General features: G+C 42.8%; 1 protein-coding gene across 3 annotated transcripts in view; it reads right to left on the bottom strand.

Annotated features, from left to right (window-relative positions):
* Window positions 1-25,096, bottom strand: part of INTS15 (integrator complex subunit 15) — a 161,926-nt gene that overhangs the window by 73,216 nt on the left and 63,614 nt on the right. For all 3 annotated transcript variants that reach the window (XM_086941346.1, XM_086941347.1, XM_086941348.1), the window contains exon 6: window positions 13,444-13,974. In XM_086941346.1, the coding sequence (XP_086797472.1) occupies window positions 13,444-13,974 (531 nt within the window). The remainder of the gene's footprint in view (window positions 1-13,443; window positions 13,975-25,096) is intronic.

The raw sequence follows: 25,096 nt of genomic DNA, 5'->3' as shown, positions 1-25,096 counted from the left end.
ATTTAGTAACCAGTTAGCCGCATTAAAGAACATCCAAACTCCAGTCAATCACATAGCAGACCCCTGAGTATCCATCCACTACAGCCACCATACCTCAGATTTCGAGCACAAGTGTAGTTAGTAAAATAAAAGGAGTATGGAAGGGTGCACCTCTAAGGGGAGGATGGTGGGCCGCATGTGAATCTATCAAATATATCACTGCTGGAGAACTACAGTGTACAGGTAAGTAACTTGTTTTTTCTCCAGCATTGTATCTTTTACAGACTAGTAAGCAGCACATAATACCTATTGGAGGTGGGAAAAACAGGTGAACCATCCCACCATGCAACATAGTGTCGTCACCTAAACTGAACCAAGTACGGTATGGAATAAACAATAATTCTTGATACATATCTCACAGAGTCGGTGCCTACTTTGTATGTTGTGGAGAAGGATTGAAAGATTATATATATATATATATATATATATATATATATATCCTACTGGCGGTCGCCAGTATGTAGTTCTAGTTAGGACCTAGTTTCCATAGGAAATCCGCAACATTCTATTTGGAATAACTTTGGCGCCGGTGATGACTTTAAATCAGTCGTCCAATCACTTGTCCTCTCCAAATTGGACTATGGCAACGCCTTACTCACGGGAACACCCAAAATCCATCTAGCCCCAATCAAGTCTGTCCTCAACCTCGCGGTCAGTCTTATCTCCGATTGCAAGAGGTTTGATCACATCTCTCCTATCCTCAAAAATCTCCAATGGCTTCCCATCGAAGGCAGATCCTCCTACAAGAACGCATGCATTACACACAAAGCTTTACATCTTCAAACTCCTCTTTACCTCTCTCAAAAACTTAGGCTGTTCTAGAGACTTGAGGAGCTCCAATTCCCTCATCCTGATCCCTCCCTCGGTTCACAAGAAATCAACCCAATCTCGCTCTTCCTCCGGCTTCGCCCCATCCAAATGGAACTCTCTCCCCAAGGAGCTATGTTGCAACCCTTCTTATGCCAGCTTTCAAAAAGATCTCAAGCAGCACCTACTCCATAAATACTAGGGCCCTTAATTCTGGCCGCCTTTCAGGTTCACAGAACACGTCCAGGTCAGTTTGACATTTCTCGCCACTTCATTCCGGAACCGCTTCCTCGCCTCGCCCCTTCTCCCATGCCCTATCCTACTTCTACTCTCCCCCTTTCAGGCATTACCTTCTTCCTACATTCCCGCACCTTCCCCCTCTCCGACCACGGTCTTTCTCTACCTCTTATCTTTCCCCCTTCTATCCCTTTGCCTCCCACTATGACACAGCTATCCTTTTCCTGTCATTGACTAAATGCATTGGTTATGTTGCTGTTTTTTTTTGATGTATCGTTCATTACATTTGACTCTGTTTGGTACTTATATAATTTTGTAACTTGTTTTTTTCCACTCCCAACCCTGTAAAGCGCTCCGATATCCCCGGGTCTAGCCAGCGCTATATAAAACCGTTAAATAATAATAAATAACCTATTGTGGACACCTTTTCTGGTCTCCCATAAGTTTTGGCCAGACATCCTGGCTGGGGGTCCACTGGATAAATTACAACTAGATTAATGCTGATCAACAGCCTATTCAGAGAATCCCCAAATTCACTGTGTTCTAATGGGAGATGGTATCGCCCTCGTTTTCTGCTAGCCCACATACAGGCTTCTGTAGCTTTTGCCAATAGTGGGTATTAAAATCGCCCTTCTACAGTACGCTCAGAATTTTGGGGTGATGACAACCAACATCGTTGAGGACTTTCTCCAATGACCCAAGTCACCTGCGCCATATTACCAGCAAAGCGGCGATTATAACAATTAATAATAATCAGGTAATTATTCCGGTGTGCATCACAGATCAAGCATGGAGAACAAAATAGGGCAACCAGTTTTTCCCTAAGGACTGGGTAAGTTTAAACACAAAAAAATAATCGTCCATCAACAAAACTGTGTTCTTTCGTCGACGTTTCGGTCCCACGTCTGTCTACAAGATCCCAGAAACCATCATCAGGACGGTAATCGTTGCACACCCAAATCTAATATAATATAATACAAAATGTATAACATATTTCAAACCCTGTATATACAAAAAGATATCGGCTGCTCCACACTCAAGACAACATCTGTGATCCTTATAACCAGTGTGGACGAGGTAAAATCCTAAAAACTATCACCTCTCCAAAATGTGTAAAAAATGTGCAAACAAACACATGCCAAAGACATGCCAAAAACACCAGTGTCAATTATTAATCTTAAATTATGACACAAAAAAAAGCTAGCTGTTAAAAATTACTCACTTAATCACAATATTTACACCAAATCTTGTTATACATTTTGTATTATATTATATTGTATTATATTATATTAGATTTGGATGTGCAACGATTACCGTCCTGATGATGGTCTCTTGTAGACCGACGTGGGACTGAAACGTCGACGAAAGAACAACGGGTACAGAACATGAATTACATGCAATGTTTTGTTTTCCATATAATTTATAGACAAAAGGTGTTCCATATACTACAGTGAACCGAATGTCAAATATCAGTAGTATGTATGTTGCCTTATGTAATTTACTTTTTGAAATTGCATCTTGAAAAACTATTGTAATTAAATAACAATAGTTATAAATTGTGTGTCACCCTGTGTGAATACATTAGCGATCACGTTTGTGGCAAGAGATGAATCTATAATTAATGTCAAATGATTCCCTTATGGACTATTATTTTTTGTGTTTCACAGATCAAGCAAGCAGAAGAAAAAAGGTGACTCATTATAAAATGTGAGTAATTCAACCCTACTAGTATTTACTATCAAGGTGAGAAGGCAGCCTTTAGCTCTGCTGGCCCTGGAAGGGATGGCGAGGAAGGAAAAGAGGCAACCATCCAGGGAAATGGGGTCCACTTCCCAGGTTTCCTGAAAGCGCAGAATGTCGTAATTGACGACATCTTTCACCCAACCTGGGTTATTCAGGTTTCATGTTAAGGCTATGTTCCTTTTTTTTTTTTTTTGCAATTTTTATGCCAGGAGTAATTAAGCATCGCAAATACATGAAAAAGAAAATAGATAAGGAACATTTACATGGGGTCAGAAAAGAAATTATGTGCATCAGCAAATTCAAACAGAAAACACAAAAAAATCAGGAGGAAGAAACAATGTAGCTTAAACCCATTCAGTCACAAGGGCCCACAGCCTTGCCCCAAATAGTCTCTTCCTACCCCCTTTAGTCTTATAAATGGCGGTTTCCAGATTGTACATGGCCAGCAGTCTTGCCCGCCAAGAAATAAATGAGGGAGGGTCCGGAGAAATCCAATCCTTCGTAATGCAGGCGCGTACAATTACCATACAGATAAATACAAAGGCAGTCGTTTTTTTTAGATATAGATAAGACAGGATCTGTCTGAACTCCTGTCAAACCTAGTTCCCCAGTAATACACAATGGTATGCCAATTACAAAGCCAGAAAGTGTTCAATAGCCGTAAAAAAATCCAACAATTTAGGGCACGAAAAAAACATATGAAGCGCCTCTGCAGCAAAAGCCCCGCATCAACTACATTTAGTTCCAGCGCCTGTACCCCGTTTTGAGATTTTGCCAGGGGTATAATACATATCATAAACAGACATATAGTGCTGTGCCCGCATCCTCCCTGTCAATAGAACTTGGTTTGCTAACACTATAGACTAGGCTAGATCTATCCCTTCTATATTTAGCTTACTTGTCCACTTCTCTTGGCATTGCTCTAGATCTTATAGAAGTAACGTTATTAAATTAGAATACAATAATCCAATAGGAGTTCGTTTCTCCAAGAGATCGATCAATGGGAATTTTCTAAATTGGACATCTAAATCCAGCCCCAGCGTATTCACAAAACTTCGGACTTGCAGTTATTTAAAAAAGTTCTGTCTCAGCAAGCCGTATTGAGTTTTAAGATCTACAAAAGATGGTAGAATACCATAAGGACAAATATCTCCCTGATGGCGGATTCCCTTCCGACGGCACCGATATACTGTTTGGTCTCGAAAAATCAGAGGGAGAACCCCAACAGTTTCTAAAGGGGTAAACGCATTCAAGTTCATAAGGCCTAGATGCCGCTTCACTCTTTTTCAGACCGAAAAAGCGGCTTTCAAAATTTTAAATTGTTTTTTTTAAATAACTCGGCTCCAAGACTTTGACCAAACAAGAGTTAGCTGCTTCCCCCAACCCAAATTCATAAGTTGATGGCGAATGACAAGGCAAAATAATAGCTTTATCCCCAACTATCAGAGGGGAAATAAACTGTAGAACCACCGACCAGTAATACAACAAGAAATATGGAATACCCCAACCCCTATCAGATCTAGGCAGAGCCATCTTCTTATATGCCCTTCTATGGCTTTTATATCCTCAGAGAAATCTAGAGCAAGTATTTTCAAGTATTTTAAAGCAAGATACTGGAAATTCGAGCGGAATAGTTCTAAAAAAAATAAAGAAATTTGGGTAACCTAAGCATTTTTAAAACATTCAACCTCCCGTGCAGTGATACGTGGAAATGATCTATTTGTTGTAATGTAGAATTCACCTTATTTATAACCAGATTAATATTCAGCTCTGGAATTTTATTAATTGACGAGGAAAGCTTGACCCCTAAATAAGTGGCTTCTGCAACAGTGGATTTGCCCTCTGGAGGGCTCCCGCCAATACATAAGATCTGTGTTTTTGCAAGATTAAGCTTGTACCCGGAAAAGAGCCCAAACTCTAATGCCTGTTCTTCAATTATTGGCAGTGTGGAAACTAAATCTGTAGTGACAACGATGTCGTCCGCATAGGCCATAGCTCTGTATTCTAGATCATGAATCTTGACCGGTTTAATATCAGCGAAGTAATTTAATTTGGCCCAAAAAAATCAATATAAAGAGCAAACAATTAAGGGGAACAGGGACAGCCTTGTCGCATACCCCGGCTGATTGAAAGCGGGCCCGATCCTCTACCGTTTAAACGAAAGCAAGCAGTAGGAAGGTGATATAAAGACTTCAAAGCTTGCACCATAACCGGGCCAAACCCCTTCACATGGAGCACTTCCCACAAGTATGGCCAGGCCACCCTGTCAAATGACTTCTCGGCATCCAATAGGGTAATTCCGATTGTATTATTTGTGGCTTCTGCCCAGTCCATCATTGCTATCAACCGTCGGACATGATCGGCAGTATCGCGTCCGGGGATAAACCCATGCTGGGATTCTGATACTAAAGATGAAATAATTCTAGACACACGCCCGGCCAAAATTTTAGAATAGATTTTGTTGTCAGCATTAATTAATGAAATTGGTATATAAGAGGAGGGTGAGAGAGATTTACCCTTTTTTAAAAAGACCATAATGATAGAATTTTGCCACGACATCGGGCCGTGCCTCTTTGTGCACATAAGAAGGTTTCCAGCATTTGTTCTTTTAAAGCTGGAAAAAACGTTCTAAAAAATTCAAGGGGTATCCCATCTGGTCCCACCGCCTTTCTGACAGCGAGCGAGGTTAGTGCTGCCTCCAGTTCTTCATACGTGATATTGGCATCCAGCTATTCTTTTTGTTCCAAGGAGACTTTGGGAAATTCCCTCTCCCTCAGAAATCTGCTACTTTCCCTGCTACCGGCATCTTATCACCCATATACAGCTGGCTATAGAAATTACAAAAAATCTCAAGCACTTTTACCGGGTTCTCTTGAAGTACCCCGTGCTCATCCTGAATAGAGTTAACCCTGGTAGATGCCTCTTTCTGCCTCAACCTTTTAGCTAAAAGGCGCCCTGAGTTCTCACCCACCTCGTATGGCTCCGTGCGGTGTACTGCAATAAGAGAGGCCAATTTTGTTGCAAAGTTTTGGTATACCTTCATCTTCTATACAGCAAGATCAGTCAAAATTTGTTTGTGATCCTGTCCAGCAGTGATCGCTGCCATAAAGTTAATCTCTAAAAGCCGCAGTTTGTTTAATTCTTCTGCATATTCTGCCCTCAACCTAGATTGTTTATTAATAGAGTAGCTAAGGGTCTCCCCCCGCACTTAAAAGCATCCCATACCATCACCTCTGAAGCAGAGCCACAATTAAACTGGAAAAAAATCTATTACCATTTATTCATTCGCTCGCAGTAACCCGGATCAAGTAAAGCTGGCGCTCAATTGTCCAAGGTTTCTATTTCTAATTCCATAGTAATTGGATTGTGGTCCGAAATTATTTTTGGGTTAATCTCAAACCTAGCATTCATAGACATTTCCATGGGCACAAAAAAATAGTAAAGTCGAACATGCTTATGATGGGGGGCACCAGACATCTACCAATCCAAAATCAATGAATAGACCCTTGGTGGCTTTAAAGACTTTACTCTTTTTGCCCTCATATCTATAATTACCCCGGATGTCTACATCTCCAGGCAGGTGGATGTTAAAGTCCCCACAAAGAATTAATGCAGATGGCTAGTTACCCAGCTCAATACTAAGATTGTTCAATAGGGCGGGGTCATCAGAGTTGGGCCCATACAATGAGCAAATCATGACAGCCGATCCCTCTATCCTTAATTCGGCAATCGCCCACCGACCATATGGGTCCACCTTAGCCCTGTTACATTCCCCCCATCTATATATTTTTTTAAAATAGAGACACCTCTAGTGGTCGTGCCTTGTCGTGTACAGCAAACAAGTTCTAATCCTAGAACTTTTAACCATGCCCTATTGTTCCAGGCTATGTGGGTTTCCTGTACACAGAGCAATTCTATTCTCATTGTTTTGAGGATCTGGGCCATGATCCCTCTTTTTTTCCTATTGTTTAGGCCACAGATATTCCAAGAGCAAATAGTGAGCTTACCCATCATTAAAAAAGAATGTTATCACAATTTCAAAAACAAGACAACAGCCATGCTGAAGTACATTTATTCATCCAAACTTTGCCGGATTTAGACAGCCCCTGCTTGTAACTCCTTGACCCTCCACCCCACCCTCCATCCCTCTTCCCTCCCCATCCCCATCCACTCCCTGCACCCCCCAAACCCACCCAACTGGTGCAACGGGACTGAAAAGTCCTGATTGGTGATGGAGGGAGGATTAAGTGCTCCCCCCCCCGCCCACCCCAAGTCCTCCACTTAGAGCATAGAGAAAACAGAAAAAAGGGAGTGAGACAAAAAAAGAAAAGCTTTTTAGACAAATCTATAGGTCCATGAACAACCAGCTCCCCCCTACAGTGTTCCCAAATACTCCTTTGCTAGTATCTCTGAAGTAAAAAAGGATGTTTCTCCTTCTAAATAATCTTAAACTTAGCGGGATTAAGCAAATAGGCTTGCAACCCCTTCGCCTGAAACAACGGAATAAGCTGGCACACATGCCACCTTTGCTGCACAGTTGCCTGACAGTAGTCCAGACGAACGAAGAAATCGCAGCCCTTTGCTTTCCTTTTGCGATCTGGGCACGCTAAATCACATAGCTTCTCACGCAGTAAAAATTTATTCAAACAGATCATAATTGCCCTAGGTTTAGCCGGAGCCCCACTATGTCCACTCTGCAGCTGAAACGGAAATCTGTGAACTCTTTGCAGCTCAGTCTCCCACTTCCACTCAGTCAGTTCAGGGAAAGCCTAGGTACAGAGATCGATGACAAACTGACGGATGTCTTTCCCCTCAAATCCCTCCGGAATACCCAGTATGCGTAGATTGTTCCTACAAGCTCTATTTTCCATATCGGATAGTTTCCAGTTTATATCATCTCGAGTCGAGTAAAGGGTAGAGAGGTCAGCTTTCTGCAGAGCCAAGTCATCTTCTATAGCCGAGATTCGGCCCTCAGCTTCCCCAATCCTTACTGACAGCTCTGTACACGACTTTGCCACACGCTGCACCGTACTCTGCAGTTTCCTAACTGCACCTTGAACCCGGAGACTTTCTGCCTTGGTCTCCTCTCGAAGCGCCATAATGGCTTGCTATATAGTGGGGAGGGTAATATCATTACCAAGCCCCGCCATATTAGGTTCTACCGCCCCTCTACTATCATTCAACCCTACGGACTGTGGGAGAATAGTAAGATCCAGAGAGGGAGATCCATCACCACTCAACGCCCTCTCCAACAAAGTCCGCTGCGTTTTTCGTGCCTCGCTGGTCTCCAAAAGCCAATACAGTATTCTCCTCTTCTTCAAAGAGGGGTGACCCGGTGAGACTCCTATCTTCCGCCCAATCCCCTTCCAGACTTTCTTCTGCTTCTGAAGTAACTGACACGTCTGACATAGAGTAAAAGTTTCCACATGAATCTCCCGAGTCAGCCTCAATGCCAGCTTTGTTAATGTCGGTAATGTCTAGACCCACAACCTCCAGCTCCCCTGTAAGTAAGTCTGCAGACATAGGTACAGTAGAGTCATCTAGCATGGAGGGGGAGTACCCGAAATACCCCCTGCACCTGCTTGGCTATGAACTGATGTCACACTAGGAGCATTAAAGGCATTAAGAGGAGCCACAATACCACTATGCAGGGGGCTTACTGCCGCTCCCTGCTCAGGATTCTGCCCTTTACTCTTAGGGGGCTGCTTCTTCTTAAAAATCCCAGGAATGATTATCTGGGTTTGCTTTCTCTGTTCTCCTTGGACGCCCCCTTCACAGCTTCTCCAGTGGCAAGTTGAGCCGAGGCCACTGCCGCCTGTGTTCCGTCCCAGGCAGACTGAAAATCCAGGTCTGAATGCGAGCACGGAGCCCCCACAAGTTCAGCAGCCACGAGCCCTGGCACAGGTATGCATGTAGTATTTGAAGTGCTTGCATTTACTGACGATACTACAGCTGCCGCTGCACAAGTTTTCGGACCCCTAGAGGCAGTTGAAGTGGCCGTAGCAGGACTCTTGGGTCCCATCGCGGTTTGCTTGAATGTATTCCGGTCCGGGCCTTTGCTATAGACCTGGAGTAGTCTGCTGGCTGCCGCGCCTCCCACCTCCCATCACCGCGGGCTAGCCGCGTAGCCGTAATCGAAGCGGTAGCAGCAGCAGGAAACAAAGTAGCGCCGATATGTGGGGAAACGGTAGGATGTTGACACCAGCAATCTCAGCATTACGAGGCCTTTAGATTAAACCTATCCAACACTCCCTCAGTGTAAATGAACGTGGAGGGGTGGAGGGAGCAGAGAGCACTCACGTCCACCTCACTCGGACACAGCCGCGTCCGCCATCTTGCTCCTGAGACTGCCCCCTTGCTCAAGGCTATGTTCCATGTTAAGAATGTAATTGTCCTTGCCACCCCCTCCACCCTTTCCTAAGATACCAGTAGTTGATCTCTCAGTCCCACCATCTCGTCCGCAGCATAGAGCATTTTCCAGTCTGTTGCAGGTCTCCTTTCCCTCCCATGGGGCATACATATGTTTTGTTAACTCAGGTCTAACTGGCATAGGATTATGCAGGGTAGGTATGGGGGGAAACAATCTCCCTGGCCCTGCAGCCGCTAGATCTGCAGCCAGGGGATTGTAAAAAAATAATAATCCTGAGGGGAGTACAAATATCTGAAAGTCTAATGAAGGTGCATCAGGTAGCTGGTGGACCAAGGAACATACTAATCTTTGGTCATCAAAGTTTACCAAAATAAAATCCCCTGGTATTGTTTTTGGGGGGGTGGACCAGCCCACACAATTCTTCTAGCCATTAAGATGTGGTCACTAGAATGATAGTCAACCCCTCTGAACTTTTTCAACCAGTGAGAGACTTTCCCAATTAACGGGTCCGCAGTTTCATTCTGCAAAGGCCTGAACTCTGGAACATTAACCAAGGACGTAGTGGCATGCAGCAGGGGGCTTATCCAACACCTGGGCCCTATTTTCCTGATAACCCATACGCTGACCCTTTCCTTCAATAGCCAACCTGCCAGTATGCAGGGCCCTCCTCTCAATACCAGGGTTTGTCCCTCATAGGTCCAATAGAAACTGAATTAGAAGCAAGGGGTAATTTATTTTGTGTTAAGGTCTTCATTTGTATTAGGATCGTACTATGCCCACAGGACTGCTGTTGAGGTACCCCCCTCTCCACATTAACTACAGACACTTGTAGGCACTCAGCCTGCTAATGCTGGCAGACACTGTATGTAGGATGCTGTGTCTTGATGCGCCCTCCCCCTACAGCACCCTATTACTTAATGATTGTGATCGTGCATGTGTTTGTGACTGTAAATCCCTAAATAGCCACACTAGAGGTTTTTTCCTTATTAAGGTTTTACAGTAGAGCCACCTTTGTTTCAATAGTCTACATTTTTATAATAGGCTGTACACGGAGGTAAAGTACACACTCCATTCTATGACATAAACTGTCCATATTTGTAGCAGCTGGCAAAGATGTTTGGACTTCTGCCGTAGTCACCCTATTATCTTTAGTCCCTTTTTTTCAAAAAGGGGATTCCAGTGGTGGTGAGAAGTCATCCACATGGCTATCAGAGCTTCCAAAAGCAGTCAGTCCCAAAGATTGCGCCCTGCAAATCCTTCGCTTATGTGGCGGCTGTGACTAGGGGACTTTTAGTGATAGCCAATCCGCTCCTTACTTCTTCCAGAGAGGTACGTCTTTCTGCGAGTTCAATTTCCTTCGTGAGAATGTTGCCTGCCCGCATAAGGAAAGAGTCTAAAGTATTTATTATTTCATCACCAGGCCCTCACTGCTTGGCTTTTCTCTTCCCCGTAGGTCCTTTTGACCGATTTCAGAATCCTAGGGGTTATACGGGGGTTCATTCATTAGTTCAACTTAATTTGGATTGACTTGTGTTCCATGAGTTTCAATATTCGATTAGAGTACATTTCATTCTTTCATTATTTGGCATTCATTACTTTGTTACATGATTGGATTTCCAGTTCAGTCACACTGGTTTGCAGCCATTTACATATGGCAGAATCGTTTTCTCTAGTTTTAAATCCCTCTCTAATGCATGGTGGTTACATGCGCTTTCTGTGAGTTTCACTCACTCAGTACCCTCAGTTTAGATTTACTCATGACCTAATGACTTATGATGATTTGATCTCTGGACACCATCACCGTCTGGGATTTGGGCTTCCATCTTTTCAAAGCCTCAGATTACATTGCACATTGGGTATTAATGTCCTATTTCTTCCCTTATTAATTTACTCCATAAAGATTGATTTAATATGCGAGTACATAATTAAGACCCTTGGTTTAGGTCATACTCTTATTGAATTAATTTCAGAAGCTAAAATATTTCTTTATGCTTTAGAAATCATATATGGTATTCGGATGTTGATTTAATCCTTAATAATACCTGGGGAGTTAGATTTGCACTGTCATGTTGTACCAGATGCGTTTTTCAGTTTGGTTTGTCTGGTGGCACCGGCTGCAGTCCCCTTTAGTTAGCATGCCTTTGTTGGGTTTCTGCATGGGTCGGTGACTGATCCACACCATGTTGGGTTTTTTTTAAATCACTTTTGGCGTACTTCTTGAATGGTTGTTATTTTATTTTTAAACAGTTTTGAGCATCATTGGTTCTTTCTCTACATATGTATATCATTAAGTTCTTAAAAAGGGTAGTAATTTCTGCATTATCAACACTTGGTCCTGAGGATGGTCTTGTATACATATTAGCCAAAGAGACCGAAACATTGAACAGAACTATTGGTTTGGTGGATATCCCTGCTGCCATTAGTCACCCACAAATGAACTGGGATTCAAATTATGTGATGATTGGGTAACAATCTTTTGATGTATGACCCTCTAAACAAATTTGAAATGGCATTTCAGTTTGTGTGCAAAATATATATTTGTGTTGACTTGCTCTTGTTATAAATACATATTTTGCAAAACCTATTCAGGAAATGCCTCATTACACACACATCTCTGATTTATCAACATCTTTCATTGTTGCTAGAGGCTGGATTAGGTTAACACCAACCACCTCTACGAAGTACAAATTGTATGCAAGATACTCCTACAGGAGTCCCTCTTTTTGTGTGATTTAAATAATTACATAGCACATAGTTTTGCCTGATTAGGTAAGACTAAGGAATCTGAAGAACTAAAATGTAAAACAAAATGCATTTTCTTTCACTTGTATATGAGACGCTTTCATAATTGTAAGGGTACATACATTTAAACCAACTGCCTGCCTATACATATGCACTCGAAGTAGCTATAGTAGTATTGGCAGCACAACTGTAGTTAACTACTTTTCAAATATAATGAATTGTGTTACTGATTTGATGTTTATATATATTTTCTTGTTTAATGTAAGTTTTACTATTATAAAGACTGGAAGAAGAGGAATCCAGGAACCAGGTGTTTTAGATGACTGCGATCATGTGTCAATGGCCTAAGAATAAGCCCAACAGTTTAAACACAGTTCATTTCGTTTAACTTCAACTGGTAGTGGTTGCAATTATGTGTTAATTAAAAAAAAGAACATAATTACATGAACACAGTTTAAAAATGTCCAATTCCAATTGTATTTGTTTATGAAGATAACGTGAACTGATTCGAATCATGTAATATCTCCTGATGACTGAACTATTTCATGGAAATTAAAGCCTGTAGCTTTTAACTGAGCTCAATTTGATACCTGTGTGTAGGGGGAATTGGTTTTAGAAGAATATTGTATTAAATCTCGCTTTTACAAAACATTTTTCTTATAAAAATAAAATACATGTAACTTTGGTACATAGGAAGCTTTGTACTTAGATAGTTATTTTATCCTTGAAGAACTCTTATGAATCGGTTCAATAATTGAAGAAAACGTATGAATCGGTTCAATAGTTGTACTTCATTAAAGAAGTACTAAATAATTTGCTCCTATAAGACAGGCTTAGAAATATAGTACCCCATTCTCATAACATACATTTCTTCAACATAATCATGGACATTTAGAATGGTCTGCTCCAAATGTGCAGGTCACTGTGCTCACATACACTGCTACATGTCCTACAGTTCCTTGTGTCTTACGTGCAGTGACTATGCCATCAATCTCTCCAAGTTCTGGGTCCAATGAATGGATCTACAAGCTATCTAAGATTGGGTACTGTGACACTTGTTGGATGTGTTCATAATCCCACGTTCTGTGACGGGCTTTGTAGTCTCTCTCACCCTGCATGCTAAAAGATAATTGTTTAGGAAACTCTTGTTCCTCTTCAATGCTACTTAATGAGTTGGGCATCAGACAGGTCAAGTTTCTTTTGACAGATGGTTTATCCTTTCTGCCTGACTTGCATTGTGCTCCTATGTACAGACAATCACGACATAACGTGACAGTTGGCCATGATCTCCATTAACAAATATGCCATATTTCTATAGGATTTCTGTGTTTCTAAATATAACCAATTTCTTGTGGTCCACAGCTAACCAAGACCCTCCATGGAAGACATCTTCTGTGATTTGAAAAGCTGTGTATATGAATCTGTCCAAACAGACACCTATGTCGATTGTGTGCTCTTCAAGAAAATTATGTTGCATCTTTTGTAGACAGATTACTAGAACTCACCTCGTGTGCAGAGCAGTGCTCCAGAGGCCATCGCCATCTGCAGAGCCTGTGCCAGCCGATCCAAAGACAGTTCAATCTCACTGTTGGCATTCAGAGGGTTCAGCTCATCGGACAGTCTGCTGATTTCCTCCACCAGGGGTAAAACATGATCAAACATCACCAGGCCCAAGCGCCCATACAGGTTCTTTTCTGTCAGGTGCCCCTGGAGGATCATCATCACCTGCAAAACGCTAAGGTGCAGTTTGGAGTACATGGCATGGCAGTCCTGGTCAGAACACACTGCAGAGTCCTTGGGAATGATTTTAGAGCCAACATGACCATTGGATAAGGAGGCCTTTTTCTGCCGCTTATAAGCTAGTGGTGCCTTCACACACCACCGGATCAGGCCAGTCAGAGGGGCGAGTTCCAAGTAACCAATAGGCAGGTTAGCTGCAATGGGTGTGTTCAAAAAAGTGATGAGGATGAGCCTGGGGTCTTCAAAGATCCAGGAAACAACCATCTCCAGAAGGTCCTTGGGAGGAATCAGTTCATCTGCAACAAAATAGAATGGCAAAAGTCAAAATGGTCAAACAGCTATTGACCGAGCAGAGCTTGCACCCAATACCAACAGACTCCTAAACCTTTCAAAGAAAATCAGAATAAAAAAGTTGCAGGAAAAACAGCATGCCTCCCAGGAGAGCAAAGTCCACAAAACAAGCGGTCTTAGAACAAATAATGTCTCTAGGCTCCAAGAGAAAACAAGCACTTACAATGCCAATAGCTTAATCTGTCGCAAATTTGAGGCCTATTGCATTTGCGCACACACAGCCACACACACAGAGCCACACACACACACACACACACACCGAGCCACCCACACACACAGAGCCACCCACACACACAGAGCCACCCACACAGAGCATAATTCCAAGAGCCAATGTAGTTAAACAAGGTCTCACACACGCACGCACGCAGAAGCTGACGAAACATTCAAGTCACGTGCCTTGAAGGCTGCTACTCAAGAATATCGACTCGAGGGACGGAGAATAACTGAACATACACACACACACACACACACACAGAGCCACACAGAACAACCGAACACACACACACGCAGAGCCACACAAACACACAGAGCCACACACACACACGCACACACACACACAGAGCCACACATACACACCGGGAGCCACACATACACAGAGCCACACACACACAGAGCCATAATTGAACGGCATCTCAGTGTGTGTGATATTTTTTAACTCGATCGTGAGGAGATTAAGTCACGAGAGCGTAGGCAGCCAAAACGAGGGAAAAAGTGCCCAGCCTCGCAGCACCTCAGCGCAGCAGCTGTTTCATTATAAATCTCCTGAGGAAAGCAAGCATTTTGCTTCCCAATCTCCCGGCCGGCACAGTACAGCATCATGAAGAACTATTGGCAAAGCCGAGAGTTCCCAGAGTTCAGAGCCATTTGCTTTCCCAACTTTAGTTCACTTAATCTTTATTATTTCGGTTCTTTTGACCATAAAAGCATGTACAAACATTAAAGGCAAGGAATTAATAACATTTGCCAAATTGGATTTTGATTTGTTAACAGTAGTTTAAAACATGTTTACAGTGGTGTAGCTAGGCACTATGCCGCCAGTGGCGGTCCCTTTCTTTAGCTCACTGCGACAGCTGCCCTGAAGCAATTAATCCTGCATTCACCGCCCCCTTCCCCTTTCTTGCTACACCACTGCATTTTTACAACCAGAAAACTCAATTGAAACAGATAAATAACAAGATCACACAATGCTAATCATGTGGGAAAGCTGAACTTGAACTATGAAAGTTAACGCATTAGAGCATCAGGGCTGCAGTTACTGTGATTAAAAGTGCAATTCAGTAAGGAAAATATATGTGATACAAACTATTGTCTAATTGTGGAGGTCAAGAACTTATGAACTACTGCTGCTCATCAAGCTTCTGCAAAAGCACCTGGTTTTGCAATCACCAGGGCCTGGTCATTCTAAAACATACTAGCCATATAGACCATCTGTAGGCTTTGAAGGTGTCATTTGTTGGTATTTTTACAGCAGAAGGACGGGTAATGACATACCTCAACACAATTCAGCATGGCTCAACAACTGTTACACTGTACATTAGAAAATAGCCAAATTGGTACATACAATCAAAGAAATCAACAAGCAACCTCTACCCAAAACGTTATCCTTTAGGGCAGACGTAGTATTTGTGAGAAGTCAAGAGCATAAATTGCACTAATAATAGTCAAATTGTGTTGTTATCATGTGATGAACTGCTTGCTGTTCTTAAAAACAGACGCCGTGGGTATTTAGCAACTGAAACTCTTTGTAGGCCCTATATTATGTGGGACCAAAAAGGACACCAATTTGTATATTATAAAAAGCTCAACAGATAACTAACCATAAACTTCATGAGGAAGAGCCTGGTCAAAGTGCACACATCAGAGCCATCATAACACTCCAATTTTGACATGTGCAGATAAAGGCAATTTCAACCAGCTTAAAGGGAATCATCGATGTGGGTTAAGCAGAGCATAACTCCCTGCAACCAGCACTGATTTTTGATACATTCTCCCTGAAAGTTTTGCCTTGTGAAAGTTTCCTGTCATTCATTTAAAAATACACATTTAGAAGCTGTTATCCTATTTTCAAGCAGGATATATGGGGTTGAGTTTAATAACAAATCACTAATGTACAGTAGAAAGCAGCCAGCTTCTCTATGAACAGGCACCCTCATCCAATGAGGGCTTTTGTGATTGTCCACGAGAAGCGTTAGCATTGTTGAGGGTCCCTCCGTGATGGCTATATAGTCACATAAAGCTCAATCCTGCCCTTTAAAGAACTGCCTCTCTGTTGAGATAATGTTGTACAAAACTGTGAGAGGTTTTAATCTCTTATGTGCTGAAACATAGGTTATAACTGCCACATACCTTTGGCCTGGCAACCACAAATATATTTACAGGGAATAGCAAAAGAAAATAATATGACCCTTCTCTCAAAACCACTCTTTTAAAACTCTGGCAATCATCAGACGTTATGCAGACGCTTATCTCCCGCATTAGCCCCCGCCAAACCAGTTCCTTTAACTGCAATCTGTCCTCTACAACTTCATATTACCGATCAGCACCTTTGATCCTACGATTCCTACCCAAGAGGGCTCTTACCATGTGCACTACCGTGGATCCACTTAAGCTCCGGGCAAGACATTGCCCAAGAGGCCAACTCATTGTATCCAGCAGCCCTTAACTCCTTCCTATCTTTACAAAGGTATCCTTCCCGTGTCCTTCACTCTCGTCTAGAGCCTCAACTTTAGATCTCACTCCTGATGGCAGATGGTTTTGGTTTGATTACTCAAAACAAATGGACAACAGAATCAAAAATTTACAAAACACAACCATGTATTCTCCGCCAGGCACCTCAACCCTGACTTCTCCCGGATATGATCTCCCATCAACCCTGTCCCTGCCCCCGATACTGGACTCGAACCCGCACATCTCCACGGACTCTTCTGATCGCAAGTTTCCAGGGTAAAGCTGGCACTTGTCTCAGAATGGACCATAGGGCTGGGGCTCCTCTGCTCTCATGAGAGATTACAAGTAACCCACGGAACATATGCTGTCTTCAGGTGTACTGAATGCTTAAATCAGCCTCGACAGGGTTGGCTTAAACAAAAGTTATGATCTTAAATAGACTCCAGCTCCCTGCCTCCATTTATAAGTCGCTGTCATGTCTCTCAACTGCATCTGTTTGCGGAAGTGGCACAGCTCCGACACTCCCCATGATCAGCAACAGGATCCCGAATGTCAGCACTGGTGGCGAGGAACGGGCCGGCCCCATGATCAAGGTCTGCAAGCGCGCCCCGAGCCTCAGCTGCTTGCGGATGCAGACTGCGGAGGACGGTCACTGTTGCTCCTTCCCGCCTGGCGCACAATGGCTCCCCATGGCCACCCGTGCGCACCGCACATCAGCGGATAGGACGCCCGGGGTTAGCATTGTTAATAGTCAACAGAGACCAGTGCCCAAGTGACAAACACCGCAGCCTCTTTTGCCTTGTACCGCAAGGAGCGCCTCCTCAGGCAGCCATTACTCTGGCGTCGAGCTTTGGGGTGGGGCTAAGCCCAAAATGCACAATGTTGTTGAAAGACAACCATTACAGCCAATAGAAAGAGACTTTTCTCTTTTGGAGCCGTCCCATCTGGACGGCCTCAGCCAGACTTGCTACTGGTGTAAAAGATTTATTATCTTCTTTATGGGGCCATCTGTTTCGCCCCATAAAGAAGATAAGAAACCTTTTACGCCAACAGTAAGTCGGGGAAGTACGTCCTAATGGGACGGACTACAAAGAGAAAAGAATACGTCAACGGAACCTCTTTTCCAATGGCTGGCCACCGTTTACCCTAAACGGTGACGCCAGCCAATGGAAAAGAGGGGCGGGGCTTAACCTTGCTAGTGAAAGGTAACTCTAAAACATAAAATCTCGCCAGCGAGACTGCACATGTGCAAACCTACGCTAGCCGAGACCTAAAGATATGTGCTTCCTCCAGACAAAAAAATGAATTTCTGTATGGCAAAAAAGGCTGTCCTTCGAGGCATTAAATGCGGAACCTTATGTTACAAAACCACCTGCCTTTAGAGGCAACCATTCTCCGCAAATTCTAAGCTCAAACTTGGAAGACAATGAACAATGGTAGTGCTGTTGGAGAAGAAATGGATCTGGTGAAAGCTCAGGTAAGAATGCACAATCCCATCCTACAGTTTCACTGTCAAGGCTTGATAAAGAGTGCAGAGGGTTGTATACAACTTTAATTTGCTTCTTCTGTATTATTACTCCTTTTTGTCTCATTCCAGCTATTAAAATATACATTTTCTACCACCCGCAATGTGAAGTGTATTAGGTGCCTCATATAAGTGGAACTTTACACGTGTTGTGCCAGTAGGCATCACTCCTCCTGAACCAGGACAATGGCCTGTTTAGTACTATAATCTACAGCAAACATTTGCAATAGAATAGGTCTTGCATTTGCACTAGTTTAAGCTATTCGTATTATAAATGAAAATGCTTTTTATTTTAGTTTTAAAAACCAAAACATAAATAAAAAGGCATTGTCATTTACAATGCCAATAGCTAAAACTTGCATAAATGCGAGACCTAGTGCACTGCAAATGGTAGCCATAAGGCCAATGGGAGGCACGTACAATGGGAGGAAGTGGGAGGTAAAAAAAGGCACAGGGGGAGGGGGTAAAAAAGGTGTTACCAAAGTTGAGTTTAATGGTACTGCATTTACCAACTTCCAAAAGATGAAGGGTAGAGGTGCGCAGATTACATTAGTTGTCAGTGCCAAACTTTAATTTACAGAGTCATCTTGCCCCTTTGCCTCTTCCATTTTCTACCCTGCCATTGTGTAACACAAGCAAAGTCTCCCCTTTGTATCCCAGTCCTTCCACCTCCCTCCTTCTGTCCCTAGATTCTGATCCTAGTACGTCTGTTAAATTATTTTTATTTTGTTGAGCGATTATTTACATTGGTATCATGGCGCTGTGGGGGAATTACTAGGCAGGATATATGCCGTTAGGAAGAAAGATATGCCGATTTTAAGAAAACTGTTTTTTATATCATTCCTAAAGCTGAAGTAATTTGTGTAAGAACGTAAGGTCACAGGAAGAGAATACCAGCGGGATGGAGCTAAAAAGGAGAATCCACAGCCTCCTATTCTAGTCTTCTTAACTGGAGGACTTCCAGGAGAGAGGATGACTAAGAACGAAGTTCTGGATTTAGACAGCATCTCTTTCATCTTTCTCCTAAAAAAAATAAGGGTTCTCCCATAAGTATAGTTTCAAGGTAAAAAAAGACTTTAAATGTAATCCTCGGTTCTTAGGGAAGCTAATGGAGTTTGTAGAGCAAAGAGGTGGCACAAGTGTCTTGGCGCACTATGGATCTTGTTGCTTGGTTCTAAACACATTGTAGTCTGTTAATCCGTTTTTTAGGGAGACCTCTGTATAAGGAATTGGCATAGTCAAGTTTTTAACAGACCAAAATCATAATTACCATTTTTAAAGCATCCTGTATATGAAACCTGGTTATTTTTATTATCTTTCTCAGGGTAAAAAAAAAAGCAGGAAGAGATCTCTGCATCAATTTGAGGTATTACAAATGGATCTCCATTGATAATTATTTCAAGACTTTTTACTTGACCCTTGGGGTAAGGGCCAGGCCCAGTTCTAATGGCAAGTATATCAGTTGTGCTGGAACAATTTTCACAGTGGGTGTGCTGCCATCAATGTTACCCAAGTCACCTACACAGAACAGTGGCAAAAGTGGGGTATGTAGCTAGCTGGTGTGAAGTTTGGAGCACACAGTCACTAATATATTACTAAATTATGGTGTGGTAGTGCAGAGCCATTTACAGACAGTACATTTATCATTGAAATGGCCGCTAAATTTGCTAGTAAAACTATATAGCAAAAAAATATGTGGAATTGAGGTTTTAGTGAATAATTATCATTTGCCCATCACAAAGTAGTGTCTTGATTAGCTTTGATTTTTAAAAACCAAAATGTTTCTATCACACTTTAGAATTCCAAAAATGCGTCATTCGTGCTCTCTAAACTGCTGATATATTTTGAAATATTTATACAGCCCATTTGAAAGTATTTCAATGTTTTAGGGAAAAAATGACAAAGGACTGTCTTTTTTTCACGCTCACTTTATTACTGCAAGTTTCCAAATAGTTCACTTTACAACATGCTCTTACTTTGTATTCAGAGAATGAAAAATAAGGATATGTTACTTACCTGTAATCCTAGTTCTCTTCCAGGGGTATACTCGTCAACATCATAAGCACTGATTAGTCCCGCCCACATGCGGGGGCCTGGGAACATTAAAAAAAAATATGTAAATAAATATCTCTATATATATTAATGCAGGTTTAACTGAATAGGAGGACTAGTCCTGTGTAAACATGCATCAATGTATATAATATGCATGTATAATATACACACATGTATATAAATAGGCAGCCTAAAGGCCAAAATGAGGCTCAAATATGCCAATATTACATTGCAGTTTTCAGTTAAAATAAAACATATATAGAAATATTTCCATGACATAGAACAAGCATTGGAAATGCAATAGGTCTCGCATTAGAAAAGTTGGAGCTATTGGTCTTGTAAATTACAAATATTTTATTTCTTGGTTTTTAAAATAGCTAAATTGATAGCTTTATCATTTACAATGTCAATAGTTATAACTTTCGCGAATGTGACACCTATAGCATTTGGAATGCAACATGTTTTGTATTTACGTGACTTAGATGGCAGCTCTGGTCGTTAGGCCACATCTCTAGAGAGCAGGGTTGGATTTTTTTTAAAAGTGTCCATTTGCTGCAAACAGTGGCGATGAAGTGATACCTTTGCTCGGAGTGCGCACCCCCTTTCAGCAGGTGTTGGCAGATGCCATCTTCAGTCATTGGTGCGTTTGGCCTCCGCTCCTATGGTGGAGGACCCGTGTGCCTTCAGTGGTACCACTGAAGGCACAGATGATTGCTGAGCAACAGTCATGTTTGATGCATGAACTCAAAAAATTATGTTTTCAAGAAACAAGCTCCCAAAGTATGAGTTTGTTTCTTGAAATTAAAAAAAAACCCCAATGCATTCAGTCCTCACTTGATTACTCTGCCCTGGACGGCCATTCCTTCAATGTACAACAAGACATGGAAATGTAGAGCTGGTAGGAAGTAGGGAGAGGTGACCACAGTGGCATGGCGGCTCAGTGGCTGATAGGCCACCAGGTATGATGTTTATGCAGGCAGAGCCAGCAGAGGCTCCAACAATGCAAGCCTGGTGTTTCCTTCACTCCTAACGAGGTTCCAGCTCGGTTAAATCTAAATGATGCCTATAGTTTCAGTAACAATATTTTTCAAGCGGTAAGAATAATTGCAGGGTCGCCGAGTGTTGTACTATTCCGCCTTTGCAGGTTCCAACCCCGAAATCACCTCACACAATGGACGACTAATGGCTTTCAGTTTCTCCCATAGCCCCAGATAAAAGTACCTGATAAAATACACACTGCATTAGACACAGCAAATTGCACAAAATCAACTCCGGTCAACACAATATGCAAAAGCATTGGAGAAATGGACAGTCAAGACAGACCACAAATTCAGATGCATGCTACTATATAAATATAGGCGAGATAACATTATTGAACAGATAAATCGTCGTCTATGCTACACACAGGCATGATACACACACAAAACAAAAGATACATTAAAATGAAAAACACCCAACTCCGTCTTTGAATGCAGATAACACCACCACAAAAAGATCATCATCATACACAAAAACACATACAGATGGATTCTTGAATGCATACACCAACATCGGTTAACACACACTTACACATTACATAGAATATACACACACGACGATCTTTGAATGCATACACACCAGACACAAACACACTTCCAATGCACACATGCAGGGATGGGTTTTCAACACTATTCAGATATACTCGCATACAACGACGTCGTCACATACAAACACGTCCTGCCAGTGTACACTGAGATAAACTGTTTCAGACACGCACGCACACGCACTGCAGAGACACGCGTGATGGGGGTAATAGCAAGGTGGTGAAAAGGGGGGCAAAAGGTAGGAACAATGTCAATGGAATGAGTGAGGGGGAGAGTGGTTAGAGTGGTGGGAGGTAGAAAAGGAAAAAAGTAATCGGCGGGATTGGAAAAGAGGAATAAAGGGATTGAAAGATGTCAGTAGCAAGGGGAGTAGTAGGCGTGGGAAAGAGAAATTCCACCCAGTTTGAAATTGTGTCCCTTGCAATCAGTGCCAGTGAGGAGAGGTAATATTGCGGGCAAAGGAAGGCATCGGGATTATAAGGGAAGGGTGAGCGGTGGAGAAAAGACACGCTTAAATAGGAATATGCAGAGGGCAGTAACAGAAGAGGGTTGGGGGAGATGGGAAAAATGTAGGTAAACAATGATTATGGAGTAGTTCGGAATTGAGGTTTGGGAAACAGTGGGTGAGTCTGGGAAAGCGGACAGGATCGGGAAACAAAGGTGAGGGGAGGGACTGTTAGTGAAGAGTAAAAGCCCCAATGGGGAGCATTAGCAAATGTATAGCGAGTGATTGGTGAAGAATGAGGGGGTTCATAATAAGGAGGGGGAGCGACTAACAGACAAGTAAAGTGGGGGATGAAGAGATGGACTAATTGAGATGGTAGGACAATGATGTCGAGTCACTAAAAAATAGCTTGGTGTTTGTTTTCCTGATGCATTAAATTTTAATCCTTTTAGTAGCTGCCAAGCTTTCAATACTAGCAGTTGAACTATTTAAATGCTCACTCTGTAATGGTCTGTAAGAGGAAAGTCTTCAAATATGGGGCATAATTGACACAAAGCCTGCCACCAATTGCAACATCTATATAGCGCTTACTGTCCCTAAGTGGGGCGCTGACGCACTTGCCAAAGCTGGTGGCACACTGCACCGTGCATGGTGTTTGGAATTGTTGGAGGCCCGCGCCCATCTGAGCTTGACTGAGCTTGGATCCCGCTCCGGCCAGGGTCCGTGTGTGTCACGAGTTTGCTGCATACAGGAAGAAATAAACAGTGTATGGTAGGGAGAGACATATGACGGGTACAGGCCACAAGCTCAGGTAGCACGCACACATGAGGGAGATCGTCAATGGAGAGGAAAGGGGGAAGCGAGAGGGTGAAAGATGGGACGACAGGTTTAGAGGCAGGGTCTACAGCAGAGCATCAAAGGGCTGGGCGAGAAGGGAGGGGGGAATGCGAGGAGATAAGGACCCAGAAGGGGGAGGAGGGAAATGCGAGCAAGTTAAAAGGAGACTAAACTGAAAGTACGGCCGGCAGGCCGTGAATAATTAGGGGGTGACAAATGCGCTGGGAGGGCTGCCTTTGATGTGGGAATGCGAGGCAGGCAGGCAGGCGGCTGGTGGCATTGTGCACGCGCTTCATGCACTGCAAGGAATCGCCAGCCAGTGGTGGTGTGGTTAAAGACTGGATAAGCCCCTATAGAGCTGCCAGCTGTGCTGCGCACAACAGGCGAGCCCTAAAAATGTACTCCTAACTTGTTTGAACATAGCCTTTATTTACGAGGAAAAAGGCAAGGTGACAGCAGGCAAATTAGCCCAGAAGGCTGCATATAGAACACTCATCAAAAAAACTGCTGCAGTGCCTTTTAGAAACCCCAGGCTCCCATCATGCCCCATAGGTAACAGTTCAGGTCTTCTTTAACGGTGTATTACAGTGTATAGTGATAATGAGGAAATAGAGTGCTGCTATAACCATGGTATTCTTCTGCGGAGGAGTGAGAATTGCTTTTGACTTTGATGAGTGTACCCCTGGAAGAGAACTAGGATTACCTGTAAGTAACTTATCCTTCTCTTCCAGGGGATAATCATCAATAGACACAACACTAAAGTAAGATAAGGGTCTCAGGGAAACAAATTTAAAGACCTGCGCGGACAGAATCCCCAATCAATTATATATCAAACAACAAAGTCCGCGGGTCGAACAAACTTTCCAAAAGGAGATCTAGAGCACTAAAAGTACAAGTAAATTACTCCTACTAAAACATGGAAGGAGTCCTATTAAAGAGGACGGAATGCTATCAACCACCGAGGTGGCATGCTTCATCATCTGGGATCTCCTCTTGGTTGCAAATCCTAGTGCAACCAAGGGCTACAACCCCCTCAGTATGAGGGAGGAGCTCAGGGATGTTTTGGTAGATCAGAATGTTGGATCTCCAAAAATCTGTGTAGATGTGAAGCGAATTGCAGTGTAAATAATATTGTGAAATAGTGAAGTTAAAATTGGCTACCAGGTCAAAAAGAACATTTTAATAATTATCTCATGGTGTCAATGTTAAAAAACAGTGCAAGCGTGATCTGAACAAATTATCGAGCACGCAGGTCTACACAAAGGGTCTAAATGTTTCTGCCATGATGATCAGTCTTTGATCGCGGCCTTCTTCAGGGCCTAGATGACTATTGCTACTGCAAATATAACGTGAAAAATGATAGTAAAGTAATAAAATTGGAATGATACAACATACAAACACCTGTGATATCCTATGTTTTGGAAAGATCCACAGCAGCTGCCAGAAGAAGGTCCGGGGTACCGATGGACAGAGTGGGGCCTCACGTCCTTAGTGAGCTGTCACCAGGTGAGGTATCCACCTGTGAAATTTCGGGTGATGACAACAAATCCTGTGGATCTTTCCAAAATATAGGATTTTATTTTATTTATTTATTTATTTATTTTAAACCTTTATTGGAACAAACAAAGGCGAAGAAGGGTGGGCAGTTATTCCGGTACAAATCATTACGTGTATGTAGACAATCGTTTCCTTTGGTTCACAGTAAGTTCAGAGTAAACAACTTGAGCGCCTAAGTAGAAAAGGCAAAGTGAAACCAAGCGAGGAAGTCCACTCTCAGAGCCCAGTTGTCATCCAGGTCCATGGCGTCAGGAAGGAAAATGAAACACTGCGAGATCAACATTAGTCCAGCGATCCCTGATGGCACAACAAGGATGGAACAGATTTAAGGCCAATATTCCTTCACCCAGTCGCCCATAACCTCCCCCCCCCCCCCCCCTCCCCCCACCCCCCGCCCTCGC

Source organism: Lissotriton vulgaris, chromosome 10, assembly GCF_964263255.1.
Source record: "Lissotriton vulgaris chromosome 10, aLisVul1.2, whole genome shotgun sequence".
NCBI classification, from domain to species: domain Eukaryota; kingdom Metazoa; phylum Chordata; class Amphibia; order Caudata; family Salamandridae; genus Lissotriton; species Lissotriton vulgaris.
This window is presented reverse-complemented; position numbering and strand designations above follow the sequence as displayed.